Source organism: Achroia grisella, unplaced genomic scaffold (genome assembly GCF_030625045.1).
Source record: "Achroia grisella isolate CSIRO2021 unplaced genomic scaffold, CSIRO_AGI_Agris_v1 utg516, whole genome shotgun sequence".
Lineage (NCBI taxonomy): Eukaryota > Metazoa > Arthropoda > Insecta > Lepidoptera > Pyralidae > Achroia > Achroia grisella.
Genome location: NW_026712909.1, coordinates 2,875,153 through 2,902,945, shown reverse-complemented (window position 1 = coordinate 2,902,945; position 27,793 = coordinate 2,875,153). Strand labels below are relative to the sequence as shown.

At 30.1% G+C, this 27,793-nt stretch overlaps 1 protein-coding gene across 2 annotated transcripts in view; it reads right to left on the bottom strand.

Moving 5' to 3' along the window:
• The window catches only part of LOC131847219 (synaptotagmin-15-like), a 53,105-nt gene that overhangs the window by 12,730 nt on the left and 12,582 nt on the right, over nucleotides 1-27,793 (bottom strand). For both annotated transcript variants that reach the window (XM_059196712.1, XM_059196711.1), the window contains exons 2-7: nucleotides 26,416-26,580; nucleotides 25,666-25,860; nucleotides 23,277-23,439; nucleotides 17,717-17,856; nucleotides 3,669-3,757; nucleotides 285-409 (exon numbers count right to left, since the gene is read on the bottom strand). In XM_059196712.1, the coding sequence (XP_059052695.1) occupies nucleotides 285-409; nucleotides 3,669-3,757; nucleotides 17,717-17,856; nucleotides 23,277-23,439; nucleotides 25,666-25,860; nucleotides 26,416-26,560 (857 nt within the window). In that variant the 5' untranslated portion in view covers nucleotides 26,561-26,580. The remainder of the gene's footprint in view (nucleotides 1-284; nucleotides 410-3,668; nucleotides 3,758-17,716; nucleotides 17,857-23,276; nucleotides 23,440-25,665; nucleotides 25,861-26,415; nucleotides 26,581-27,793) is intronic.

Genomic DNA, 27,793 nt, shown 5'->3' with positions numbered 1-27,793 from the left:
TTTTAGAATTTTTATATCTCCATTCCGTCCGTCTGTACATTTATCCACACGTCACACAAAATCTACTAAATAGAATTGTATTAAGTAATACTTTATACTATAAAGTATCCATATTGGTTTAACAAAATATCTGAAATCGTATTAAGCAACAGTAACCACTGTTGCTTAATACGATTTCAGATTATAATTATATTATATTAATAATATAATATATTATAATAATATTATTATGGATGTATGAATGGATGACAAATAATTAAGTAATAAAACAATAAAGTACTTACTTTATGTAAGGATCGCAAGCGTTGGCCAGTGCCGGAGTACGGGAGGGCAGGTGTTTTGCTTTCATAATGTGCACTTGTAACCTTTCAGTGCTTGATTCGTATTTCAGCGTGAACCATACTCGCCCCTAGGGAAATCAAAATGGATGTCCAATTAGGCCTACATATCATTTTGAATTTACTTCATGAATCACACTTTAGAATCCATTGGTGTCATTATATAGGTACTATTGATGTTTTCTTGGCAAATAACTTTAGTTTTTAATTCTACTATTTTTTTTTTTACCTATTGTAATGGTCATTACGTACCATAGAATTTTCTCTTTTGTTACTTCCAAACCTGATATAATATTCCAAACCTAATCTAAAATAATAATTTTTTGATAATATTTTTTGTAGAATAAATTCTTAAGGGGGTCTTCCTATGTGATGGGTTGAAAAAATCGTTTTTTTTTTTTTCATAAATTGCTCCCTTAACATGTCTAGAATACGGTACTTTGGCAGTTAGAGACCGGGCCTATTGTGTACCGTCGGCTTTATAATCCTGGCCTCCCTTTTATTAATATATTTGTTTATACAAGTTTAGACCATTACCGGGTCAACTTCGAAGAGAGCAACAGCTATTTTTTTTCATAATGAGTGGACGGAAAGGAAGTACGAGTGGAAATGTTCATCCTGGTCGTAGTAAAAAAAGAAAGTTTTGTGGAAACCGTTTTACCCACCAAAATGACAAGGTATTTACATCAGCTTCGGCCAAAAAACTTGTTCCCATCGCTTCGAATTTCGCATATTGCATTTTGGAGTTTGTTTCTGTATTTGCTGCAATCTCTGAAATAGTTATATGTAAAACTTGTACAAGTGACGTGTCTATTTCGCGATCAAGTTTCCGAGGCCTAGGCTTTAAAATTATTTTATCGTGTGAGTGTTAAACATCTTCATTCTGGTCCCAAAGTTGTTGAAATTGCTAGCTACTTAGCAGTTATTATCTTTAATGAAGGTTTTCCGAATTTTAAAAGTTATGTCATTATGGGATGCCCTGTTGGTCGTGAAGCCCAAGCGTATATTGAGAACGGGTCGTTAAACAAGCCAGGATTGACTCAAGAGCTGAACAATCTGCTTTAAAAGAGTTTCACGAGGAAGAGGAAGGAATACCTATGGACCAGGCATCGCCGATTGATTGAAACTTTAAACGCGTTTTTCTCAAAACTGTGTTTTTCAAACTTTCCTCCATTGTATCTCAAAACGGCTGGACCGAATTACTTGAAATTTACAGGGCACACTCAATATATGTAAACGCATGGAATGAACTATTATCAATCGAAAATTTTCAAAACTACGATTTTTTATAGCAAAAAACAAAAAAAAAACGCCTTTTTGTAACTTTTATTTCAAATGTCTATCAAAAATCCAATTTTTTTTATATTCATTTGATTATAGGTCATTCCGTGCTTTTAAGCCTACAAATTAAAACGCCGTTTTTTTTTTTTTCAATAAGCCAGCGCTGTAACTCTAGTTTGACTGAATATTTTTAGCTTAAATTTTATATTTATACTGTCCAAATATGTGTTAATAAATGATAAAAAACTTGAAGCTCTAAATATTTACTGGTCGTAGAAAAAAAATCCTAAAATATCCCTAAAAAACAGGCCGTCACATAGGAAGACCCCCTTAAACCAATTAATTACTTGTACTGTTGAATCCAAGCGAGATAGAAATACCGAGGGTCATTGACTTCTACCATTAAACGTAACTATATTTTTAATAACATATATTATGAGTACTATCTTCATTGTTTCAGAAAAAAATGGAATAATTTAACGAAATTACAAATTTATGAAAGTTTGTAACGTGAATATAAGATAATTTTCTACTTACATACTTAGAAATTAAGAATACTATAAATAACTCTAATTCAAATACAAATAAAAATTTATTAACTCTTTAACTAAAACATTTAGTATTAAGCACTAAATAAAAACTCTTTTAGATCAAATATTTTACTAGAGTGCTATCTGATGTGAGTCCGTTATTCCGTATCAATTTACACCTCCTGTTATCCCCGTACAGGCGGTCGTAAAATGCTATTACCCACATCCCTTTACTCGTGGGCGTCCCATCGATTTATATAAAAAGAGCTACAATATTTTGCACAATGCATATGTTATAACAAAAATATGTTATAACATATAAAAACGGTTACATACATACAACCCGCATTATGCCAATACGTAGGTTACTTTTGGTTTTCATTACAAGGGTTTTCTATTTTGTTAGACACAGTTAGACTCTTTTGCGCGGCCGTTAGTAGATACTTTAAGCTGACAGAAATCATAACAAATGTTGAATGCAACTACCTAGGTTTCATAAATCAGCTAATAAAAGTCTTCTTATTCAAGTAGTAATAATAAATACTCTGTTTATATACAAAGGTCATGAATATTTAATAAAACCTTGACAGGTGTATCTTTATCATCTTGTAGTTCAAATAGTAATAGCATTATTGTTTCATATAAGTAAAAGATTTCTCGAAAATTCCTATAAAGTGTACAATATAGGTAAGTTAGGTTGCACTTATATCAATCTATTTTTTAAATAGTCTACCTATTATTTACTATTACTCAAATAATCATACAAAGTAAATATAAATAATATTATAACGAATGAAGTCTGTATTTAGACAGCATTCGCGGACTAGACTACTGCATATACTCCAAGAATAAACATAAGGTCAAAATTGTTTTCTTTGCCAAAACAAAGTACTAGCGGTTTATCATAGTTTTCTTATCGTGGATCCATTATCTCATGTACTAGAGGGATTTTCCGATTTCCATTAATAATATATTTATTAAATAGATGCTCATGATCAAAAGGAAGTTTTAAGTTGAAATTATTAAACACAGGTATATTATATAACAAATGTTTAATAATTTGATTGACAAAAATTTTAAATCTCCAAGTACGAATATAATTTAGAAAAAATATATTAACTATTACTAGTACTTCGTTTATATCATCTATTTTAGAATTAGAAGAATCTTTATGAAAATACCAATGAAATAGAATATTAACTCAATTAAGCTCAATATAAATGTAAAATAGATTGTAGATGATACAGAGGTATTGTATATTACATATTTTTCTACTAGATAATGACGGCAAACTCGCAGTGTAGAGTTAAGCTGCAAAAATAATCTGCATGCACATATCACTTGGTAATAGAAATGTGAGAGTTTTTTATGTGCATCAAATAATGTATAATAGTAATAATATATATAATAGACAATATATGCTACTTATCATCTGCACTACGATTAGTGATTGTGAAAGACGAAAGTTATGTTCAATCGATACAGTTTGGGCTGAATAGCAACTAAATTATTTACTCACCACGTGACCCTCTGGCCACATGAGATCTTCGTCGAGACAATCCGATTTATATAGCGCCGGGTCAAGTACACCGAGGTCAGCTGTGTTTGCTAAAGGAAAAAACAAATATAATTACATAAAATTAGTGTGAATTACGTTAAGCTTAATTATAAAACTGTATGAATTATTAAAATATAGGTATAATTTAATCATTCATACAGTTTTCTAAATTTTCAAACAAGTTAAAAATATAATAATGACAAATTAAGAAGAAATTTAATAATAAAATTAGGTGCATATTGATTGCAGCTTAATAAAGTATAAATACTATCTTAATAGCTAATGTTCTGATACAAATTCTAAAGTAAGAAAACTACTGTAATCACAGAGGCATATAGACGACGATTAATCTTAATATAATGTTTGAAGTTTCTGATAGGCTCATAAGAATGGATTCCCATATTAAGTCTGTCATACGACTCAGTACATAAATATTAAAGAACTACATAAATAATGCTTTTTATATCTACCGAGGACAATGATATGGTTGCGGTCACGTTGACCAGTATTATTGTTGATCGCCTATGATATTGATGAAATGTCAGTTAGCACAAATTTACATAATTAAAACGACTATAATCGCTTCTAAAACCAAAATCACTATTTTCTTCTGTTTTTCCGCTTATTTATTTATACTGGCAGGTTTATATAGATATGTTAAATGCAATTAATAATAATAATAATACCAAAAAAAGCATTTAATCAAGGTAAGTAAGAGTTTTTTACTTAATGTTTTTAATAATGAAACAAATAATATACAAATTAGACTTTTTTTATTATTATTAATGGGTTTGCGCTTAGTCTTACCTCATCTGATGGCAAATGATGGTTAGACCTAGACTATATATAATATGTATTCTTTGCAAAATTATTAATTTATAAATTACATATGCTTTAAAATGGGTAAACTGTTTTCCCCAGTCGCTACCTCTATCATCTCAGTAACTATTAACACAAAAATCTTTAGACAACAAAAAACACAAAGTTGATTAAATTTAGTAATTTAAATTTGAGTTATGATTTAGTGTCACGCGATATGAAAATTTATTACTTTTTTCATACGAACGCGTACGGGTAGGTATACATTTTATATTAACCCCTAAAATATGTATATGGGGCATGCATAAATCTATTTTGCTTGTTTTCAATAATTTGGCTATGCAAATAAAGAATAGACATAACACAGTTAACTATTTCACAACTAAACTGCTCCATGTATCAAAATGCAATTGCAATAATATAATAATAAGCAATAAAGGTCGTATCAGAAGGACATATATTGGCTTCATTTATTTAAAAAATAATTGAAGTCGTGTGAATTATTTGCATTATTGGTAGCTTTGTCAGTCAAAAACAATGAAAATAAAAAAGTTTCATTACAAAAAAAATATTTGTTTAGGTAAAAGAATATTGTCTATATTTCATATAAAAGGTTAGGTCTACATGGAAGTATTTCCAGGATGCTAGCAATATTACTATGCTAAACTAACTCGTTAATCTATAAATGAACTATTAATAGGCTAAGATTTTGTATGATAAGATAAATATTGCATATCCAGTGGATACTTACTACAAACGCATATTTATAAAATATACAATATAAATTCTCTTTACCAAATATATAGAACATGCAAGATATGATGTGATATTTGTGTAAACCACTTTTTTACTTTTGAAATGTCACGACAACTGTTTCCATTAAAATACATGTCCGCAACTCTACCTACATGCCGCCAAGGCAATATGTTTTGCGATTATGTACTTTGCGGAAAACGGGGTTTGACGAGCACATTATATGTGGGTTGTTGTAAGGATTGTATACTAAAACGTGATAATACATCACAGTCATAATATTTATTTTATTTTCTCGTGGTCCCATTTTTATATTGCCTTTTAGAGAATGATATACTTTCGGACAATATGTTGTAATAAAAATCACAACCGTACCGTTACCATAGTCTATGGATGCGAGAAACACCAGGGTATCACGTGCTGGTTGCCGACCCTTAAGAAACCTTAATATACCCTTCTCGAATAACCTCATGCTGTAGTCGAGAGAAGGGTTTATGAGCCCCGTGTACCCAATATAATTATTATTATATTACTTAACGTCTTGGTGGTATAGCCGTTTACCACACCATCTTATTTCCGATGGTCGCAGATTCAAGTTCGAGCACGATGCAAACGTTTTGAGTAATTGTAAATATCTACCTACAATTCTGCTCAGCTTGGGTCTATCTGGCAATATATATTATTTATAAGATTATGTGTATTTGCATGTCATGAATGATATACAATAAGGTTAACAGTAAACACCACCTTTATGCTCCTTAAAGTACATAAATGATGCAAATACTAACATATGCTGAATAACGTGACTAACAGCTTAATGGTATGCTAATGTACTTACAGTTCTGTTCGCAGTTTGACTTGTTACTATTGCAAACTTAAATATCTATCAGTCAACTTGAATTACTAACAGTTAGTAATATTTGCTCTCTGAATTATAACCTTTGTGTATTAATATTAATTTACATGTCTAATCTATTTGTTTTTGATGACTGATATAAATTCCAACATAGTAAAATACTATTATACGAATGGACGATATAGATTGCATTGATCTGTTCATAACTGGTATTTTTAGATTGAATTGTTCATAAAACTTAACTAAACATAAGATATATACGTAACTAATACACAGTTTGTATATAATATAATATATATTGTACACCTTTATGCAAAGAGCAATAAAGATATCTCAATTGCTAAGAGTGTGGTTAATGCAAATACTGTTCTTGTTCATGTCCATACTTTAAAAATATAACAGCGACACGAATGAATTAGGCACTTTAATAAATTTTCTATAACCAAATCAAAGTTCAAAAAATTACATCAAGTTTTTGTATTAGAACTTTGTAAAATTAATTTTCGGCAAGTTCAATTAGTTTTTGTGAAGTTTGACATAATAATATTCTAGCATTAATATTAAGTTACCGGTTGTTTAATTAACAGTGCTGTCAGTTCAAATATTTCGTAAAACTTCTTTATCAGATTAGGACTATATTTATTTGTATAAATTATGTCAAATTTACTTTATGGAAAGAAGTACATGTACAGTATCAGGTTTGGCATCGCGCACATATCTCTGGTGTTTCAGGCATCCATAGACTAAGGTAAGCGTTATCATCAGATAGTTTATACGCTAGTTTGCCACCATCGTAGTATAAAAAAAATTATGTCCATAACATAATTAACAGGAGAAGGAAATAGATTACATTAATCACTGTTTGTAACATATATTTGGTCAGCTGTCAGGTTGCCTAAATGCTACAAATGTCCCGGTGGACTCCAATCGGCGGCAATCTAAATTTAGTTGCACTGTTTGGTGATGGACGATATAGTAACCAAACGTACGAACGGGACCGATAGTGTCATATGGGTACACTTATAAGTGAATGAATATATGTTACCAGATTTACGTATTTGTATATAACATAGAATACACAAAAAGAAATACTCATTACACTGATGTCTTTTATTGATATATTAATATAAGTAAAAGTAAAGTTTTTGATGAAGTGTTTTTCATTTTAGAAGAGTGAATTGAAAATTTATTTTATATATAGTTTACCCGGGCGGTCCCAAAAGTACCCGACCTGACAAAGAAAACAGTAAAAAAATTGCAAAAGTGTTTGTTATTTTTCAATATATTCTCTTTTCAAGTCGATACACTTTTCCCGATGTTCAATAGCTTCGATACCCGCTTTATAGTAGGAGCCGTCAAGGTCCTCAAAATAGCTATTAACCTTTTCATTGTTGCCGATCTTTTGCTGCCAAGCCATTTTTTCAAATTTGCAATAAGAAAATAATCAGTGGGAGCCAGATCTGGCGAATAGGGTGCGTAAGGAAGCAATTCGAACTTCAACTCATGGAATTTAGCCATCGCAATGACGCACGTGTGGACTGATGCGTTGTTGTGATGAAAGAACACTTTTCAAGAAAGTTCTTGATTTCATCGCTTAAACGCTGCAGTAAGACTGCATAATATGCGCCATTGATTGTTTTTTCTTTTTCGAGATAATCAATAAATATTATTTCACGCGCATCCCAAAAAACGGATGCCATGTTTATAAGTAAAATATTCAAATTAATTTAAAAGCGTATGTGTGAGTAACTATATATAATAATATACATTCACAAATACTTAAATTAATTTGTTAAATAAATCCAATTTAATACAGCATAATATCTAAATAGCTGAATTAAGTAAGATTATGAAGGCAGTCCACAGGGTATCAAATTATATTTTACTTAGATAATAACTTGAACAGTAAGTTTAATAAGCCTAATAACTAAATGTACGGTAAACCACGTATTATACTTACTACTAAAAACTCCGTGTGGTTTTGCATGCGCAAACCCGTCATTACCCTTTCCCATGAGAAATAACCTATAATAATATTTAGGAATAGCGTAAAATATTATTAAATTAATTTTATGGAATCCGCTTATATACTTTAGTGATGTGGCAAATATTTAAATTAAAAGTGTTACCTGAATATATAGGTTGCCTCTTACAGATATAGAAGAAAAAAAATATATATTTATCAGAAAAATGTCTTACGATTATATAGAGACTTCAGTTTAATACTGAAAAGCGAATGGATTTGTTTGCATTACTTTATTGTATTATACTCGTACAACATAATTAAAAAATAGAGTTATTTTATGAAACAAATTAGTAATAAGACTTATCTTAAAGCGATTTCTTTAGGGAGGATCATGATGATGATAGTAATAATTTTTAAATTAAATTAATTTTTAACAGATTTCGAAGAAAAATCTTAAATTAACTATAGAGATTTCTCACAATATTAAATTTCGCAATACAAATCTCATTACAATTAGTGGTCTCATCAAAGTCGGAACAGGATGTCAAAAATAAATGAACATATTGCTTACAATGAATATTTATGTAGCCTATATATTGGTAATAGAAATATAGTCAACTATTTTACAAAATGATGATTTGTGAAAATATATACTTGTTTTATGTTACGCATTATCTGGGTGTGTCTGAAAGGTGCGGTGGTCAGTGAACGAAGATCAACATAATAGGTGTACTATTACGCACCCTATTGTTTGAAGAGAGGTTTCAAAGAAATTGTTTATAGCTTTGTAGCAATTTGGAGACTTATATTTCGTATTATTCTTTCGTTCCTTTTTTTTGTCGTATACATTCGTCACTTATCCTTTAATCCACTATATTTGTCTCTGTATCTCTTTATATTGTGCTAAGTGTATTTACTCGTAGCAATGTGTTGCTGGGACTCATATCAGTAGTAGTAGTAGTATAAACGGATTTAATTATAATGATACCAGGTCATAAAAGGCTAGGCTCAGCTTTTCTTATGCGAAATAGAATAGCAAGCAAGTTACTTAGCTAATGGTAATCGGTAACCATGCTCTATATATATATATGCCCATAGTGTTGCTCATATATATATATATATGAGCAACACTATGGGCATCACATCATAATGTGACATCCGCGATACCACTCAGGCGTTTCCATTCCAGAGAACTAAGACATGTGCCATGTCTTTTATCCTGTAAATGTACTTCTAGTTAACTGAAATAGGTTAGACTGATGTTTGAAATAGGTTATATAAATGACTTTTTATAGTCTTTCATAATGAAAAGCATATGGACAGAAAAATCAATAGGCATAGATTACCTACGCCAGAGTTCTTAATTAAATTTAATCTAACACGAAATTCCTTGCGTAAGCAATCACTGTGTAACAAGAGTACAGGATCCAATAATAATTTCTCTTTGTCAAACTACCTACCTCAATACATAAATATCAATTCGCGTGCGAGAGTTAATACTACAGGTAAGCAAAACATTGTTCAGGTTAATCCATGCTTGTAGGCTTTTACTTGTATGTTGAATAGAGTAATGCTTTCAATAACTAATTTCTAAACATAATAATTAATTAAACAGTTACCTTAATCTATTTATCAGGTGTTGATACTGCTACATTCATCATATCCTATATATGTTGGATGTTTAATGATTATGGGTGTTTAAGATATGGATCTATGGATTTTTATATACAGGACGATATTTTTATACATTATATTTACGAAATATTTTTTGACAAACTGTACGAAACCATCACTTCTTTTATCAAAGCTCCTTCTTCTACATCTAATTAATGAAGTAACATGTTACAAATGTAAGATAAGGAAATAACAATTACAAGATAAAAAATAACTAAACATATTCTGTGATTGTAATTAGCACTTCTTCATTTTTGTTATTATTCACATGAGACAAATCCTGTTTAAAACTTTCTTACTTAATATTTGGTATAGAGCAATGGCAATCATGTTTGTCTTGTAGTATGATAAAGTTACTTTCTCTGCAGTTACACTATTTATCTTTCTATCTGCCACAGTATACAGTAGATATAAAAAGTAAATAAAAGCAACAGGACGCAACGGAACTTTATAGGTAATAAGGGAGTTTGCCTGACGGATACCACTAAACATCGCCTATAGTATACTAGACTATACTTATGAATGTATACACAGGTTTAGTCGTAAAGCGTATAGCAAGTGGAAATACAGTGATGGAATTCAAGAAACTGAATATAATTCACAATGAAAAGTGAAAATATGTTTTTTAACTTTCATACAAACTACTCGGTCACATACATGCTGATTTAAATCTTCCTGTGACAATTTATATTTCTGACTCATTCACCGTTGAAAGAAACACCAATATAAAACCAAAACTTCAGACGCGGGGACAGATAGATTCAAATATACAAGTGAAATGTGTTGCTTTCACCACAACATTAACAAGGGCTATTTCATTTTGTATTATAGTTGCAATGGTGATGACAGGATACCAATATTAACTATAAGCGCAGTTGTAGACATGTCTACATAAGTAGGTACTTTCAATCCATCTAATAATTAGTACGTACCAATATTAACGTATCGTAGTAACAAGGTTAAGGTCACTTTTCGGCAATATTGCTAAGGTAAATTTCGAACTTTCGTCCCAGGTGTTTTATTTAATGACATGTTATCATAGCATATTAATACTATTATGTCACTGTCTACGCATTAACATTAACTATACTGGCAGGATCGAAGCCTAGTTGTATGACACAACAATTGTAATTTTTGTTATGTCATCATTAAAAATTAAAAAATTATCTTTTATAGCTCACACAACGCCATCTGGTCCTTCAGGAGAATTGTTTTAAGGATACCAGATAGATATAGTCAAAATATTATTTGTAAATAAATTTTAATAATAATAAATAAACGCGAAAGGTTGTAAGTAGGGATGTTTGTTATTATTTCACGAAAAAACTACTGAACGAATTTTTATGAAACTTTACAATAATATACATCAGAATAACACAGGCTCTTTTCTATATTTAAATAACGCGGGTGAACCGCGGTCACAGCTAGTACCCAATAAATATAGCGAAATGCCCAGAGATATACTAATAATCACCGCCAATTTGTAACTGAACAATTAAATAAAATATCTTCAAATTCTTCTTCACATAAGGATTCAATTTAATTACAAGTTCAGAATGAAAATTTCTTGAAGTCGAATATTCGTTCTAACATCGTAAAAGCGAATTTATATCTGTCTGTTTGTTACTGCTTACTTTAAAACGGCTAAATTCAATTGTATGAAATTCGATGTGAAACTAAAATTTAGTACGGGCACAGGATATTTTTTTGCTAAAAAAACCAGATAAAGCCGCGAGTAATATCTAATGAAGAAAGAATTTTCCTAACTCGATTAGTTTATATGTTATGCATCTGTGTGCACATCTATCTGGAATATTCTCATTAGTATCCCTGCTAGGTTTATTTAACCTGAGTTACATTCTTGTTTCAATAATTATTATAATGCCTATGTATGCAGTAGCCATGATTAACAGTGCAATGCCTTTGTTATTACCATACATTTATTATGTACGTTGCAATCAGACTGTGCACATACGAGTACCTGCTGAGAAATTCCCTGTGAGGGACATGATTTATATTCAACAATACACCTATAGTCACATAAAATGCTGCTTATTTACTTAAGTGATGTTTATATTTCGTTTATTTATTCATTCAGAAATATATTAAGCATACATAAAGTACGGAATAATGGTAAAAGCGATAAGTTCAAACCCTTACACTTCTTTAATATATATTACCCGATATGGGTTGTTTTCAAATTTGGTGCCAAATAGTATAAAAAAACTTGAAATCGTATATAAATAAATACGGTATAGTCCCACGATAAACAGAGCTAATGTTATGGGTACTAGACAACTGAAATAAATAGTTAGATACATGTATTTTTGTAAATACGCATGAATACAAACGTTTGCAGTGTGCGAGGAATCGAACCCCTGACCAAAGTGGAAACATTGGAAGTAAAGCGGTGTGTTAAACCACTAAACCACCGAGAATGTATATATAAACTAGAGCACGTGTAATAATTGTCAATGTAAAAAAATATTATAAATGTATATTTTTCGTCCCCTGCAAGTTCAGTATATCAATAATTCTCAGTAGTACAAGGAGTACTTACTGTCACTGATGCCAAACGCTTAGTTTTTCTTTCGGTATTTTTTAAATGAAAGTATTTTATAAATAATATATTTTACATAGAATACTAAAGAAACCGTATATCTTTTTTTATAACTAACTTGACGATCAAAAAATAGGTTACATTAGGTTTATTTAAACTTTTTCTATAACTGCTTGTTTTTGAGACATCTTTAGTTATAACTGCAATCTCGAGTACCGAAATACTATAACAATAATTAATCTAAACCTATCTATACCTTGTACCCATGGGTCTTTGTGGATATCGTTCAATCATTCCATATGATTCCAGCGGGAGTTGGTTTTTTGTTATTACAGAAAATAAGGTTTTATCATTAAATCATCATCATCATCATCATCATCGCAGCCCGGAAGACGTCCACTGCTGGACATAGGTTTCCACGACGATCGGTCCTGCGCTTATCCAATATCTTGACCAGATCGTCGGTCCAAAGGCCTAAGCGTCTTCCGGTCCGTGGTCGCCACTCGAGGATTTATCTTTATCATTAAAATTTCATCAATATTGCTTTTTTATTTTTTTTACTATGCATCAATAGTGGAATCCGTTTTCTAAGGCACGTTATATAGCGTTTTTTTTGACTGAATATTAAAAATACTTTCAAAATCTCATTAGTGTCAGTCTCATTCATGTCGCTTTTCAAGTACACTAATGATATTAATTTGAACATCTAAAGACTATATATTTTTGATTAAAATTAATGTGAATTATTAAAATGTAAAAGCAACCCATACACATAATATAATAATAAAAAAGACAACACTAAATATTTTCTTTCTTACTTTCTAATTTTGATGTTTACATATTTACTGCAATCGACTTCTTGCTATGACGATTTCATTTCTACTAATATCACGCGGATGGACAGCTAACAGTCCTGTATACTCATATAGCTGTAATTTTTTACTTTGGCTTTAATCGATAGCAGTTGTGAAAACTATATATTAATATAAATGCAATAATTCACACTGAATGGAATATATATATATTTTAACATTATTACCCGTTGAACTACTTTATTCACTCTGAGTATTTTTTGAGCCTAGCTCAGGAATAAAGTTATTTTACATTTTATTAATGACTGCAAAATGAACGACCAATTAAATGGACTGGCTGAGTTTTAAACGAATGCGATAACTTTAAAACCATTTGTTTCACCAGAACCAGTCTGAAATAAAACGAATTTTAGTGGAAAATTTGTTTTACATTGGAATCCGTTATTTGTTCATTATTATTAACTTTAGAGTTCTAAAATAACTTATTTCATTATTAAAAATAATACTTATGATAATAGTGTGGTAAAAATAAATAATGGAATAAGTAAACACCTTATTTTATTATTTATTTTTTCCATCTTGTACACAATGTGTAATTAATTTTTTAAAAGAAATGCGACTGTGGTGACAGGAGCGGTTGTGAGAGTAAACACACACAGTAGGGTGTAACTTGTATATTAACTGTTACATCTTGAATACTCTAGCTTAAACTAATTACATAAACTATATATATGAGGTACTGCGTGACCTACGTGTCATTATACAAAACGTACACTCGCACAATCTTTTACTGAACGTGCTGATTTGCATCACTATACCACACCTCCCCTGAAAAGTAGGGTGTCTATGGTGAGGGTGTCCCCTCCCTCTGAAAGTTTAACATTACAAAGACAATTTTATTATTTAAACATTTACATACAAAAAGACAAAAAAAAAAACAGCACTACAGGATTAATTTAACAATTTCTCAAGGTATATCATACCTGAGTACAAAAAATACAAAATTTTATAATTACATTGTATTGTTAATACATATTTGTCATCATCTAACAGATCTTGTTTTCTACTAAACAAGTAGTAACCAAAAATTAAAATTAGGCCTTTACTCTATAACAATATTAAGAAATTTTATGCTTTACATTATTGGCCAATGTGACAATGCTCACTTCATTATCTGTACTTATTGGCTTACTATACTTATCTATACATTTTACAGTATACCTACATAATTGTAAAAACTCATCATATTTCTGTATATACCGACAAAACTTATTAACTTAAGACTTATTGTACATATTTTTAATAATTATAACTTCCATAATATTATGATCCTTGCATATCTCTACAAGTTCTCTTAATGATTAATTTACGCCCACCTTTGTTAATAGAGACGTTTGATTTAAATATATTATAGATCCGGATAGAACTACATTGCACGCATTATCATGCATATTATGCATACCTAACACTTTTCCTAATGTCTCCTTATTACAAATATTTAATTTCACACGAAACTGTGATTTTCTAGCAATTCCTACCATCTTTGATGGACTAGATTTTATTTTCACTTGAGAACATTTATGAATTTTTTTAATTGGACCTTGCTTAATAACGCTTGAACAGCATGAGTTTAATTCTTTTAACTCATCGGACGTTGCAATTATTTTCGATAATTCGTCCGTTGTTCTATTTTTCGCACAATTTCCATTTTCCACAATATAATCAGTTTTCCTTTTATTAGGAAAATTAACATATTTTATACCATTTTCTCTTTTTTGAAAAGGTATACGGACCCTATCGAGTGATCCGTGGGGCTTTACACTTAAACAGCCCAATTCAAAATTTATAATACCTTTAAATTGTATTAAAAAATCTTCTCCTAATATACCATGGGAACTGCACTGTAATTCTTTAAATACATAAAACTTTTGTCTAAATAAGTTTCTGAAATTCAAGATTCAGGTAAACAAATCCCATTGCCTCTAGATTACCACAAACACCTTTTATTAAGCGTTATCTTTATGGATCTTAATTGAAGGCAAATTTTTTAACCACACATACTTTAAAACTGACCTTGATGCTCCTGAGTCTGCTATCAAAAATATATCCTTATTAAAACAATTAAATTTACCTACATTATTTGTGTTAAAAGCTAAAATTTCGGCATTCTTATTTCCATGAACAAAATCTAACGATGTCTTTCTATCGCTATTCCTACTATCAGCTGACGCTTTGACGTAATTCATATGCTTACTATAACAAACTGCGCGACCTTCTTTACTATGCATTTTTGTATTTTGCTGACTACGCGCCTTAGTATTATTACGCTTCACTTGACATTGATTTGTTCTACGATCAAATTCTCGTGCGTCATAATTTATTTTATTTATTAAACACGTTTGGAAGTTCTTAGGAATGAATTCCTCCTCTTCTATTGCTGATCTGACAGCTTCTTGTAAATTTGATATATTTCTACATATTATATACATTGTCAACCTACTATCGTTTAGCCCGTATGCAAATTGCCTAATTGCAATATTCTCATTTATGGGCAATAAATAATTGTTAATTCAACAAACAACCTTTCAATTTCATCCCCAAACTCTAAAATTGTTCTATTACCCTGCCTACATTTTTGTAGTTGCGTTAAAATGAATGTATACGATTTAATTGGTAATAGAATTTTTCTTATATCCTCCGTTAAATTATTAATATTATCGTAGTTTGATTTTAATTTTAATTGGCACAACTAGAAAGTCTCGTCTTTAATATAAAATTTATTAGTAAGGGATGGTCATCAGGCCTGAGGATGGTTTTGTAAAATTCAATGCCGTCTAAAAGGCTTTTTATAATTTCCTCATCCCGATTCACTATAGGTAATAGCAATAAAGCTGCTTTTAAATCAAATGCGGCCATTTTTAAAATATACAGACTAATATAAAATTCTTTCAAAAAGTGTGTAAGTGGCCTGTCACAGTTTGCCTACTTCCTGTTCAAAATAAGTGACTTAAATTTAAATACACAATCAAATATTATATACCACTTAATATGTCCCGAAATTATATTTTCACTGCACCAAACACGTATAAAAATGTCTTCAGAAATGACACTAATCACGGCACAATAATCACTACAACATTTGTAGACCGCTAGCACCCTTTTATTCAATCTTTATAATTCCATCTATGGATGCTTCAATCAATTTTTTAGGCACAGGTATGCGGTGAACCTCAATTTGAGGATATTGGAACCGATGGCCTAGGAACTTTAATTTCCACCGTACAATATATTGAAGATAAATAATTTATACCTCTTTGCTGCCCGAAGATCTTCAGAGTATAGTCTGATCTTGATCCATTTATGCAGCTTCTTTGTCACGGTCGCCATGTGGTGACAGGAGCGGTAGAGTAAACACACACAGTAGGGTGTAACTTGTTTATTAACTGTTACATCTTGAATACTCTAGCTTAAACTAATTACATAAACTATATATATGAGGTACTGCGTGACCTACGTGTCATTATACAAAACGTACACTCGCACAATCTTTTACTGAACGTGCTGATTTGCATCACTATACCACACGACAAATTAATTGTTGTGGCCGTATAAAAGTTTTCTTCCAGAAATTCTACGGGAAGATGTATGTAATAAGAATCCTGAGAAAAGAAATAGTATAAAAACATGGATGGGACATGGGTGGCTAATATACGCACAAAAGAATTTAATAATTCCATTTGAAAACCACGTTAATTTTTAGTTGGTTAAAAATGTTTAGTGCCCGTCATCTAGGTACATTTTAATAAATATTAAGAGACGAACTTTATCTTAATTACGTCATAACTGTCCAACTATGTTGTAATAAAAAGGACATTTTAACCCTAAATACTTATTATTTATAACCTTAACATCAACTAAAAGGTAGGACAGGTACATTATATAACCCAATTAAGAACACTATGATGTTTTGGGTTGACCAATTTAGGAAACAGTATCTCTAAATTGTCTCGAATATGTACAATATATATTTAGTTTAGGTTAGAGTAACGACTAGGTTCTTTGATTTATGTTCATTTGTTTATTTACATTAAGGTAATAATTATCATTAGAACGTATAGTACTTTAATATCTATCCTCCTATATTTCTAAATTTCGATTATATATGTAAATATATAAACGAAATTAAAAAAATGCTGCTTCTAGACCAAAGTCAATTCTTTTGTAAATATCCATTTATAGACACCGAGAAAGACTTAATACAAAGGTTTTAGTTGATAAGCAGCTTGCGTTGTAAGCAGTAGTTCAGATGAAGGTTTAGATTAGGTAGTGAAATTGAATGCGGAGTGGTTTAGCGCATTAGGGTTACCACAGCATCTTTATCAGCATCATCAGCATCACCTAATAACGTGTATCCGTAGCGCTGTCTTTGGCGTACGAGTATATAGGCGATTGTTACTACTTATCATCAAGTTGTTTGTCATTTCATTTATTTTAAAAAATACAGCATTATATTTTTATATTAGCTGTCAAATATATTTTAATAGTATGTCTTTAAATATATGTACTCACTGAATGAATTTGATCGCAGTTGAGGAGGTACAGGGGGGCACAGCACCTCACTGTCCGCGCTGCTGACGCTGGCTACCTCCCGCAGCTCTCCTAACGATGATGACCGGAGAGCAGGTAGTGAGAAGTTAACTTCTTTCGTCCTATTTAAATATAATGTATATTAATTATCGTATTTACAATTATGATAGTAGGATCGCCCACTTCGATGTTGAATTCCAATGAGATACTCCTCAAAATGTTGGCATGTCAAGTATTACTTTTACCATTATTTCAACAATTGTCCTAACTTCAAATTTGTAATCAATTATGAAAAATACATCAACTGATTTAATAATAATAATTTCAAAACAATTCTTTTTGATATCACATCACAACGATTCTTCACTAGATATTTAGCAAAAATTCCAAAATATATAAATATTAATACACACATATACATCCTTTAATATTAATGTCCTTTATAAATATGCGCTACATAATTTTGCTATATTGTCAATAATTTCCGTAAAGAATCCATATATGGATTTTATTTGGTACATTTTTCACATGTTTTTGCCAATATTCTGTCGCCTATATTCATAAAAAATGTAAGATTCTAATGTAACAGAAATTTTTAAATCGGACCAGTAGTATCGGGGCCTATTCAATGAAAACAAGCTAACAAGACTGAGCTGTACAACTAGTATTTATTTGTTATCACCAAAGTTTTACCTACCTATAATAAATTATGCAAGCTAAAACTTTTTCTAATAAAATTGCGAAATATCCGCCAGAATTCCTTTTTTTTGCTATCCATTAATCATAATCACTCACACCTACAGGTTGTAGCGTCAGCCACGAGCGGTGGAACAATTTGTATTCTAAGACATTCATTCGTGACAGGGTAAGACCTAATTAACTGTGTAACGTAATACATTTTATGATACAACAAGCTAGTTAACACTGTCTAGCTACTGCGAAAGTAGTGGACGTGTTAGAGTTAGACCTACTAATGAAGAAAAATCTTTTTATGTTATATTTATTATTTCTTCTTGTATTTTCTGTATTGTAGTCGTAGCTATTGTTAGAAGAAATACTTACTTAATATAAATAAATTATGATAAAAATAAATATGTATTTAGTAAGATTATAATCATGGACAACAATTTAAAATTACAGTAAACTAAAAATTTAAGTAATATTTTGACGAATCAATTAGTTAGTCATATAAGTTACAATAATATAATTTGGTCTATATAGTATAACTTTACAGAGAAGTATATATATATATATATATATACAATTATCATATAGGTATATCATGTAATTTATATTTCTGTTCTATTTATTAGGAATTCTAATGTATTTTATTTGAATTACATGCTTACATTACATTACATTAATATAATGTAAATACTTGTTAAGTGCTCAGATTCAACTCAGAACCCGTCCATAAAAGTTGTTAAATAATTTTCTTTCTTAGGTTTATTTAACAATTAAGTACATTTTATAAAAGAGAATGCATAATATTACATAATATATAATAACCTATTATATTATATTAAAGTTATAAAATAAGTGTGTTTTTCTCCCAAATATGTACATGAATGAATGATATGAAATGAATACATGAATTGGATTATTCTGTTATATTGAATTATTGTATGCAAAATTACCTAGAACCTGTTATCGACATATTTTTTATTCATAAATATATTTCAAGCACTAGGTATTTGTTTTCTAACCGCATAATTCTCTATTTAAAATTAAATATTTAAAAAACCGGTCTTTTTTAGTATATTCTAGATAGATATTGTTCTACCAGGCAGCCTTAGGGATAACGCGAGAGGAATTAATAGACGGTTTATAGAATAAGTATTCGCATTATATTTAATGAGCTTTAATATAAAAGATACAACACTAAAGTGGACAATAGGAAGTATACTTATCTGTATATTTAAAGATACCTATATCATTATGGTTATGAAATGATAACAATAATGAGAATGATTACGCCTATATCGAACAAAGAAGATTGAATTAGTCGGTCTCCTTTGTAGTAAGTCACTCCGATTGCATTTCATAGTTTCTACTCTTAAATTATACAGTAACTATGTATTAATTCCATATTTCGTGCTCAATACAAGCTAACAGCCCTTGTTGCCGATTTATTTGTTTAGACTTGATTATTTCAAAAGTAAAGTTTCTAAATGGATTAGATTGATTGTGCCAAGTTGTGCGTCAACAAAACAATACATTTAATAATCACTTAAGTTTCTATATGCATCTACGCAGTTATATTTAACACAAATGAAGTTGATACCGTAGGAGCTGAAAATAGCAACATTTACAATGGTGTTGATTGTAAATTGTTAATAAGCCTGAACAAGCCCTTTCCCACAGAATGCAGAGCAGAGATATTATGTATATAGGTTTATCATTTTATTATTTGACCAATTCGTGGAAAAACTCCGTGGACAAGACAAACGAGGAAAACAAATAACTCCCAGTTCCTTAAGGTTAATGACCTCATTGAGTTATTAGAGAACGTGAAACGTGACATGACGTCACGTAATTCTCATTCTTTATTATTCTTACGTGCAATGTATGTAATGAAGCTGATTGTAATTTATAGATCCACGTGTTGATTAAATATAAGAAAATTTCTACGTGGACACAAATAGCGTATACTCTATTTGAGAAGGCGAGAGGTAGAGAATGTGTGGATAAACATGGATGGTAAGTATTCATGTACAAATCAAAAACATATATATCTGCTTACCAATAAACTAATACACTGTCTACGACGATATCTATATAGGTACGTATTTACGTATTTCCTTTGCTGGTAAATTATTATCTGTAACTGTATGTAAGTTACAAATACCTAATGTATGAAAGTAAAAAAATGTAATGTCATTTTGTTTATAAGTAAAGAATTCCAAGAAATTCAATATTTTTATATGGATATAATAAATACTAAGAAGTGTACTGTGTATTATAGAGTAAAAAGAAGTCTATTAATGACATTATTTCACATTTACTATTCTATCAAAAATGATTGCCGACCTTAAATAAATATCTGTATAAACAATTGCAGAAATAGAACAATCTGTTAAAATTAACTTTTAAAAGATTTGTTTTTACTTTATTTTACAATATGTATACGTTTACTAGTATTCTCTCACAGCTCATTTATTACTAACTTATTATATTATTATTATTAAGTGAATATTCGTGGATTTTGATTAGCGTGTTTTTACAAATTGACTGTACAAATTTAGAAGGCCTATTTGGCGCCAAAAGTTGACTATAAAATAACTGGATTAGAACTTAAGCATAACTTAACTATAACTTCTAAAACCCATGTCTGAAATACGATGGTATTGTTTAATGTGGTTATACGATGGTCATTAAGTAATCCCCACGTACATGCTATTAAAATTTGTTGGGTAGTACGTGATAACTTCATTGTCGGTTATCGATAAGGTTTAAATTACTAGAAAGAGCTACAAGGTTACTACTACGTAGCGTCACGTAACACCATTTGCTGTCCACCTTCATATCATAGTTACGCCTACAATCCATAAAGTCGATTAATTTCGATAAATAAAGAATTTTACGGTAATCAAAGTTTTTTATGCTACTGTTTATATTTAGGTTCTATGAAGTTGTTGCTTCACCTAATAAGATGAACGGCGACATGAATTTCTCAAAAACGTGACGTCTTATTAACTCTTAGTAGACATTTTTTAGACGTAATAAGCTTTTTTTAATAAAGGAAATAACAACCAAACTGACGGTTCACCTAATAGTAAGTAGTAACCGTCCCCTATATACCAGCAGCAAGCAAGCATAGGACCTATCTGATGGTAAACAGTTACCTGAACCCATGGATTACTAAAATACCAGGGGTATTACGTGCGCCAAACCTTAAGAGAAGGTTATATTACCTTTTTAACATATATTTCGGATAGTTGATCATTTTATGGTTTACCAACTATAATACTTCTACGCCTTTTATACCAGCAAATGAAATGGAACGTTTCCGAGAGGCTTCGGCAATGTAATTGGAGCCTACCCGTCATCATGTCAATATATACGATTGTTATCGCATTCCATCAAGTAATTCTATAGCGTGTTTATTATGGGAATAAAAAAAGGTTTCATTATAACCGTGACATCTTTCACTTAGGTATTATATATAGAATTTTATACAATAAATATATAATAACATATAATAAAAACGTAACTGATCACAGTCTGTACATGAACGATACACGAGAAAAAGTATCAACGCTACTATCTAAAATAATGATTATTAGAACTTTTGTCTGTTTGTCTGTTCGGTTGAGATTCTTAATCTCAAAAACAATTTAAGTACTTTCCATGCCGTTTCCATTAATTTATTGTGCTAATACAATATGTTGTGTTTAAAAAATGAACACCACTATTCCATCTAAATAACATTTAACAAAATAATAAATTCAAAATGAAGCTCTTACAAGTTTATATTCGTCTCTAAATACCCTTAATTATACAATTAAAGGTAATTTAAATTTATATCATTAAGTTAATTAGAGACCATTATCAAATACACGGTTTTTGCAAAACACCCACGTGCTACTTTACGGAACCCCGTTGACCTTTTTACGGAAATCGGAACGCGAATATTAAAATATATTAGCGCCAATGAACATTGGATTATACGCCTGTGTTCAGTTAATTACTGAATAACGAACTGCAACTAATCTTACACACATAAAATGTAAAAGGTGCAGCGCCTACCGAAACGCTCACTACAAATAGCAGTAATTTTACTATGGTGACTTTAATTTTTCTTATGTCAAAGCCAAATGATTTGCTGATAATAATAACAAACATATACATTGAATTTATTCGTTTTCTTCTTAAAAAATCCACAAATAATAAAAAAGTTTTCTTTTAAAGCCAATGAAATTAATTCGATACTCGGCGGAAATCTACATTTTCTCTATATATGTAGATATTATTTTTATAAACGTTAATTAAAATAATTATTCTCTATGAAGACCACAATTTCCTGTTTCTTACTTTAAAAGTTCAAGATAACCGTACAGTTTGTAATCGCAACAATTAAATTTTCTAAACAGTGTGATTAGTAAAACTTTTTTAAATCAGTTTCAATAAATATTTTTTTAACAACTCACTGATAATGGGATAATGATAATGTTATCATTATCATCATATCCTATAACACATTCGACTCAAAATTCTGTACAGAATTTGAAACCAATCTAAAATATTTATATAATTAAAAAAATTAATAATAGAATCATGACATTTTTATAAGACTACTAGTTGTATCCGCGACTTCGTCCGCGTAAAATAATGACCTTCACCAAATAATGACAAAGTATTTAGTAATCTAACCAAATAAAACGTTTTATTGTTCTAGCTTCAAAAATAAAAATTTCTATTTCCATTTTTCCAAGAGAATTCCATACAACAACAATTAACAGCCTAAAAAAAGCATGACAGAGACTATTAATTTTATAAGACTATTAATCGATATAAATTAATTGTTAATAAATATACTTACATATAGCATGGTCCAGCAATATCATGGGGAGGATACACAAGTATGGGTGGGGATGGCGCAGGAGATGGACTGTTCTTACGCCTGCGTGCCACAAATACGCCCGCCATCACGATCAGCAATACTAGAGCAGCGCTCGCACCACCCAATGCAACAAGTGCCACTTCTAAAACAAACATTGAAATTATATATCAATCCTATGAGAGTATTTTTATGTATATTTCTTATTTGGGACAATATTAGTAAAGTATATAAATAATTAAATTAATGAATAATTATAAAGAATATTAGATAATGATCGATCAATAATGAAATATCTACATTCCTAATTCGGCAAATTTATGTAACGTATAGCAAGTATTTCAGTTTCTGTAATTATATCAATATTTTCTGTAATCATTACGGTTTACGCCCGTGTTATTCCTGTACATTTTTTTCACATATTATAATCAATTTATAGTGATAAAAATTATAGCTAGACTATAAACAATATAAAGGTGAGAGTATAACTTTACGATCATTTCGTAAGTTATATTCTCATGTTTATTTGATTTATTTCAAAAATATCTCAAGGTGTATATTATATGTCTGTGTTTATACTGATATGTCTATATCATAAGCGCTAAAAGCTCTACCTACCTAAAAACCTACGTTAAAGCATTGATTACTAGAGAGGTCTGAGTAAGAGCATTGTTTTAACACAGTAAAGTGTAATGGATCGTAAAACAACTACTTATAGTTTATCGATCCCGTTTATACTACACTCCAAGGTATCCAAGCAGTAAACGAAACGGTTATTTAATAATAGGATACTTTATATTTTAAATAATAAAGAAAAGGTCTTCAGAAATTTACCGTGTAAAAAGATATAGAATCGTATATAAATTACCAACTCTACTTTAACAACTTCATTAGTGCACTGTTACTGAATGAAAGAAAAGAGATTCATTGATAAATACGCTACGAAGTAAACAATGATAAAATCCTTCTGTAGTATAAATTACGTGTTTAAACTCTGTCGACTTCGATTTTTTTAATATCAAAGAGCAATGTATGCAAAGATTATGTAACTGTAAAGGTATTTTTTGAGGATTAAAATACTTATATTTTGTTATCCCTGATGTGTTATTAATATTAGACTTCGTAGACTCTTGAGTGTTCTGAGTAATTTTTTGTTTGACATAATACATATCTTTCGAGATTGTGCGCTCGCCATCGACTAACCTCTACGCGCCCACTCTGATTATGGATTTAACTACTAAAATTTTTCTCTACAACCAGGGTGCTTTTTAAGGTCAAGTCAAGTCACCACTATGGTAGAAAAATAAATCACTCTCTTATTCATAATACTGCATGACCTACTTCCATTGTATATATACATAGAGTGTAAGGAAAATCAAAAATGTTTAATTCAATCCGCTTGACACATACAAAGACGACATTATACATAATAATGATAGTCGGGCATATTTCCTATCTATTTCTTCATTTGCATATCAAATAAAATTTAATGAGGGAATTTCAATCGCTTTAGTTTATTAGAAGTAAATCAAATTCATTCTACAATAAACAAATAAAATAGTTACATATAATTGAAGATATCAATTTAATTTAAATCTTAAACAATTTCATTTAAAGCTACAGTTAAAATATATTTATTGTGACCCCTTTCTTCTCAGTAATTGTACTTATATTTTATCTAATATAAGAATTCTTATAAAGTATAATAAAATGTAGTAAGTATTTGTACTGAATAATTTTAGAAATATTAACAGGAAAATCATTATTATTATAGTAGTAAATTGTAAATTGTGGCCCGACCTACAGTATCAGATTATAGAGACCAACCCGTATTAATGTAAATCTATTATTCCTTACCAAGGTGGACGATGTAATTGATGTCTGATGTTATATTCTATTAGGTTAGAAGCTGTCTAAAGTACGGGTAATTGCTTATTTTGCATATTGAATGATAACACAATGTTTTGTTGTAACGTTGAGTGTGTTTATATAATTTTGTTAATTAATAGATAATTCACAAAGTTACAGATCTTTAAAAGAGTATTATAATTATTGAATTTCTGAAAATATTTCAAAGGAAATCGGAAACGACTGCTTTCTAGTAAATGTACTCCATTTCAATGTTCAATAATTAGAATTGTTCCATTTGTCTAAATAGTAGTTCGGAATTAATAAATTCTAGCATTTAAAAGTACTGTTGCCGACGTAGACAGCACAAAGTCGTCTGTCAATCATATGCTTTATAAGATATGTTTCAAGTGTAATCAGTGATCTTATAACCAGAAATCCCAATGTAATACCTAAAAGGAATGTTCTAAATGAATGTGTGTGTGTATTTTTATCTACATAACTATATATAATGAAGGCTTACCTCTTAAATTGATAGCATTTCCGATAGAGGACTCAGAAACGGACCCAACGGTTGGCCCTTGTTCCAACCTGGAATTGGGCGGCGACGATTCCAACTGTTCTACTAGATTTGCGTGCCTTGATGTCACTGGATCCACATAATCTTGATTAGGATCATAATACTGTTCCTCTTGTCCGTTGTAGTCAATATCGTATGCTGAAAAAAATCATCAGTCATTAAATCACGTACATACACAAGCTAATTAGAATATCAATTAAAAGAGTGTCAGAATGTAAATACAAACAAAATTACTGATTGTGTAGGGTAAATATTAGGAGAACGGTATTACGAAGTACAATGACATAAGTGATAGCAAGATGTAAAAAGGAGGTACTTTAAATCTACATACATACATACATATTTACTTTCTAGATACTATGAATGATAGATACCGTGTATGGCGTAACAGTATCTAGAAAGTAAAAAGTAAAATGTGCGAACTTGAAAAGTTTATTATAAAAGTTACTTTTTTAGCGGCCTGTTACTCTAGGTATGCGTCAAACTTGTACTGATATTTTATATTTTTATATCACATTTTTATATTCTCCTGTTACATTATATTTCACAAAAAAAAAAACTATCGATAAAATTGATATGGGACTAAATACGAAAGTAAACCTTGTCCATTGCAAACAGAAATAATAGAATCTAAGTTAATAAATCTTAGTTTTAACGAATATATGTTGATTTGGTTACGAAATAATACAATACCTGAATTGTCCTGGTGTCTCGGAACTAAATCAGATGGGTCTACCGGCAGAGCGTACCAGGGTCTGCGAGAATATATTTTCTTAGTATTCATCGGCCGCTCGCCATCATCAACGTTCCTATAACCCGATGGTGACAAGTTTATCATCTCTAAACATCGGTCGATACCTGTAAAGATAGTTCTAAATGATGTTACACGAAACAAAAAGGTAAAAGAAGCCTATACATAAATGTAGGTAGACAAGGACAATTCAGTTAGCTAACTTCTACAAGGATCGCTTTCAAACGACTTAGTTTTTTTTTTAATGTATGTATTGTAAAAGAGATAGTTTCGCTAATTTTAAACTGATTTCGATAGCTATTGTAAAAGGTCAATGTTGTCTTTTTGATCTCTGTATTAATTTCTTGCCCAACGTTTTCATTTTAAAAATAATAATTATAGTAATTGGATCATTTTAATATTTAAAACATTTAACCGAATAGGTTCATAACATATTCTAGTTTATGTTAAGACATAATTTCAATTCGTAGATTTTATTTTTTCTCATTAAATGCATTTAAAATATTAAATTACTTTTATACTACTATTACTAAGTATTTGATTTTGAACATATACCTTTTAGATTTATTATAACACACTAATCCTTATTAATATCCCGATGAAGAAAGATTGTTTTTCTTTGTTTCTTACTTTCTGATGTCTCAACAACTCCATCCATCAAAAAAATGTGGCTACAGTTGTATCAACCGGCTTAATAATAACAAGAAAAGACAAAGTTCAAGAATTAACCTTCAAGGTAAGACAGGAGACAAAGAAAAATAGTATATTACTGAGTAGGATTAAGGCTTAGATTTATAGTACTCCCTAGACGTCTAGTCTCTAGGAACGTACAATAAATTGGCCTTAGTACTCCCATAGGATAAAGAGCTATTAATGATTCAGTTTCCGTAATTCTTTTAAGGATATCTGCTAGCTAACTACTAATTTGGTGCAGGTCATTTACTTAAATAACAGGAGATGCTATTTCTGTTAGTCTTAGGAAATCTGATACGAAGTTAGTATATATAAACATAAGTGTAAATAAAATTACGTATTAATTTATTATTGATTTAATAATAATATGATTTATTTATTTCTCCTCACAAACATGATGACAACAATACATGTAGTATTCTTTATAGTAAAATACTTAAATTTATTACTGATACAATCACTGTTATTTACTTGAATAATAATAATACATATAAATGGTATCTTCATATAGAGGCCATAAATAAAGTAATTGTCGACCGAGTAGTACCGGAAGTATAGAAGCAGAGTATTGACAAAATAATGTTCGAATGTGGAGAAGGCAGTATTTTTTGTTAACAAGCCATTATT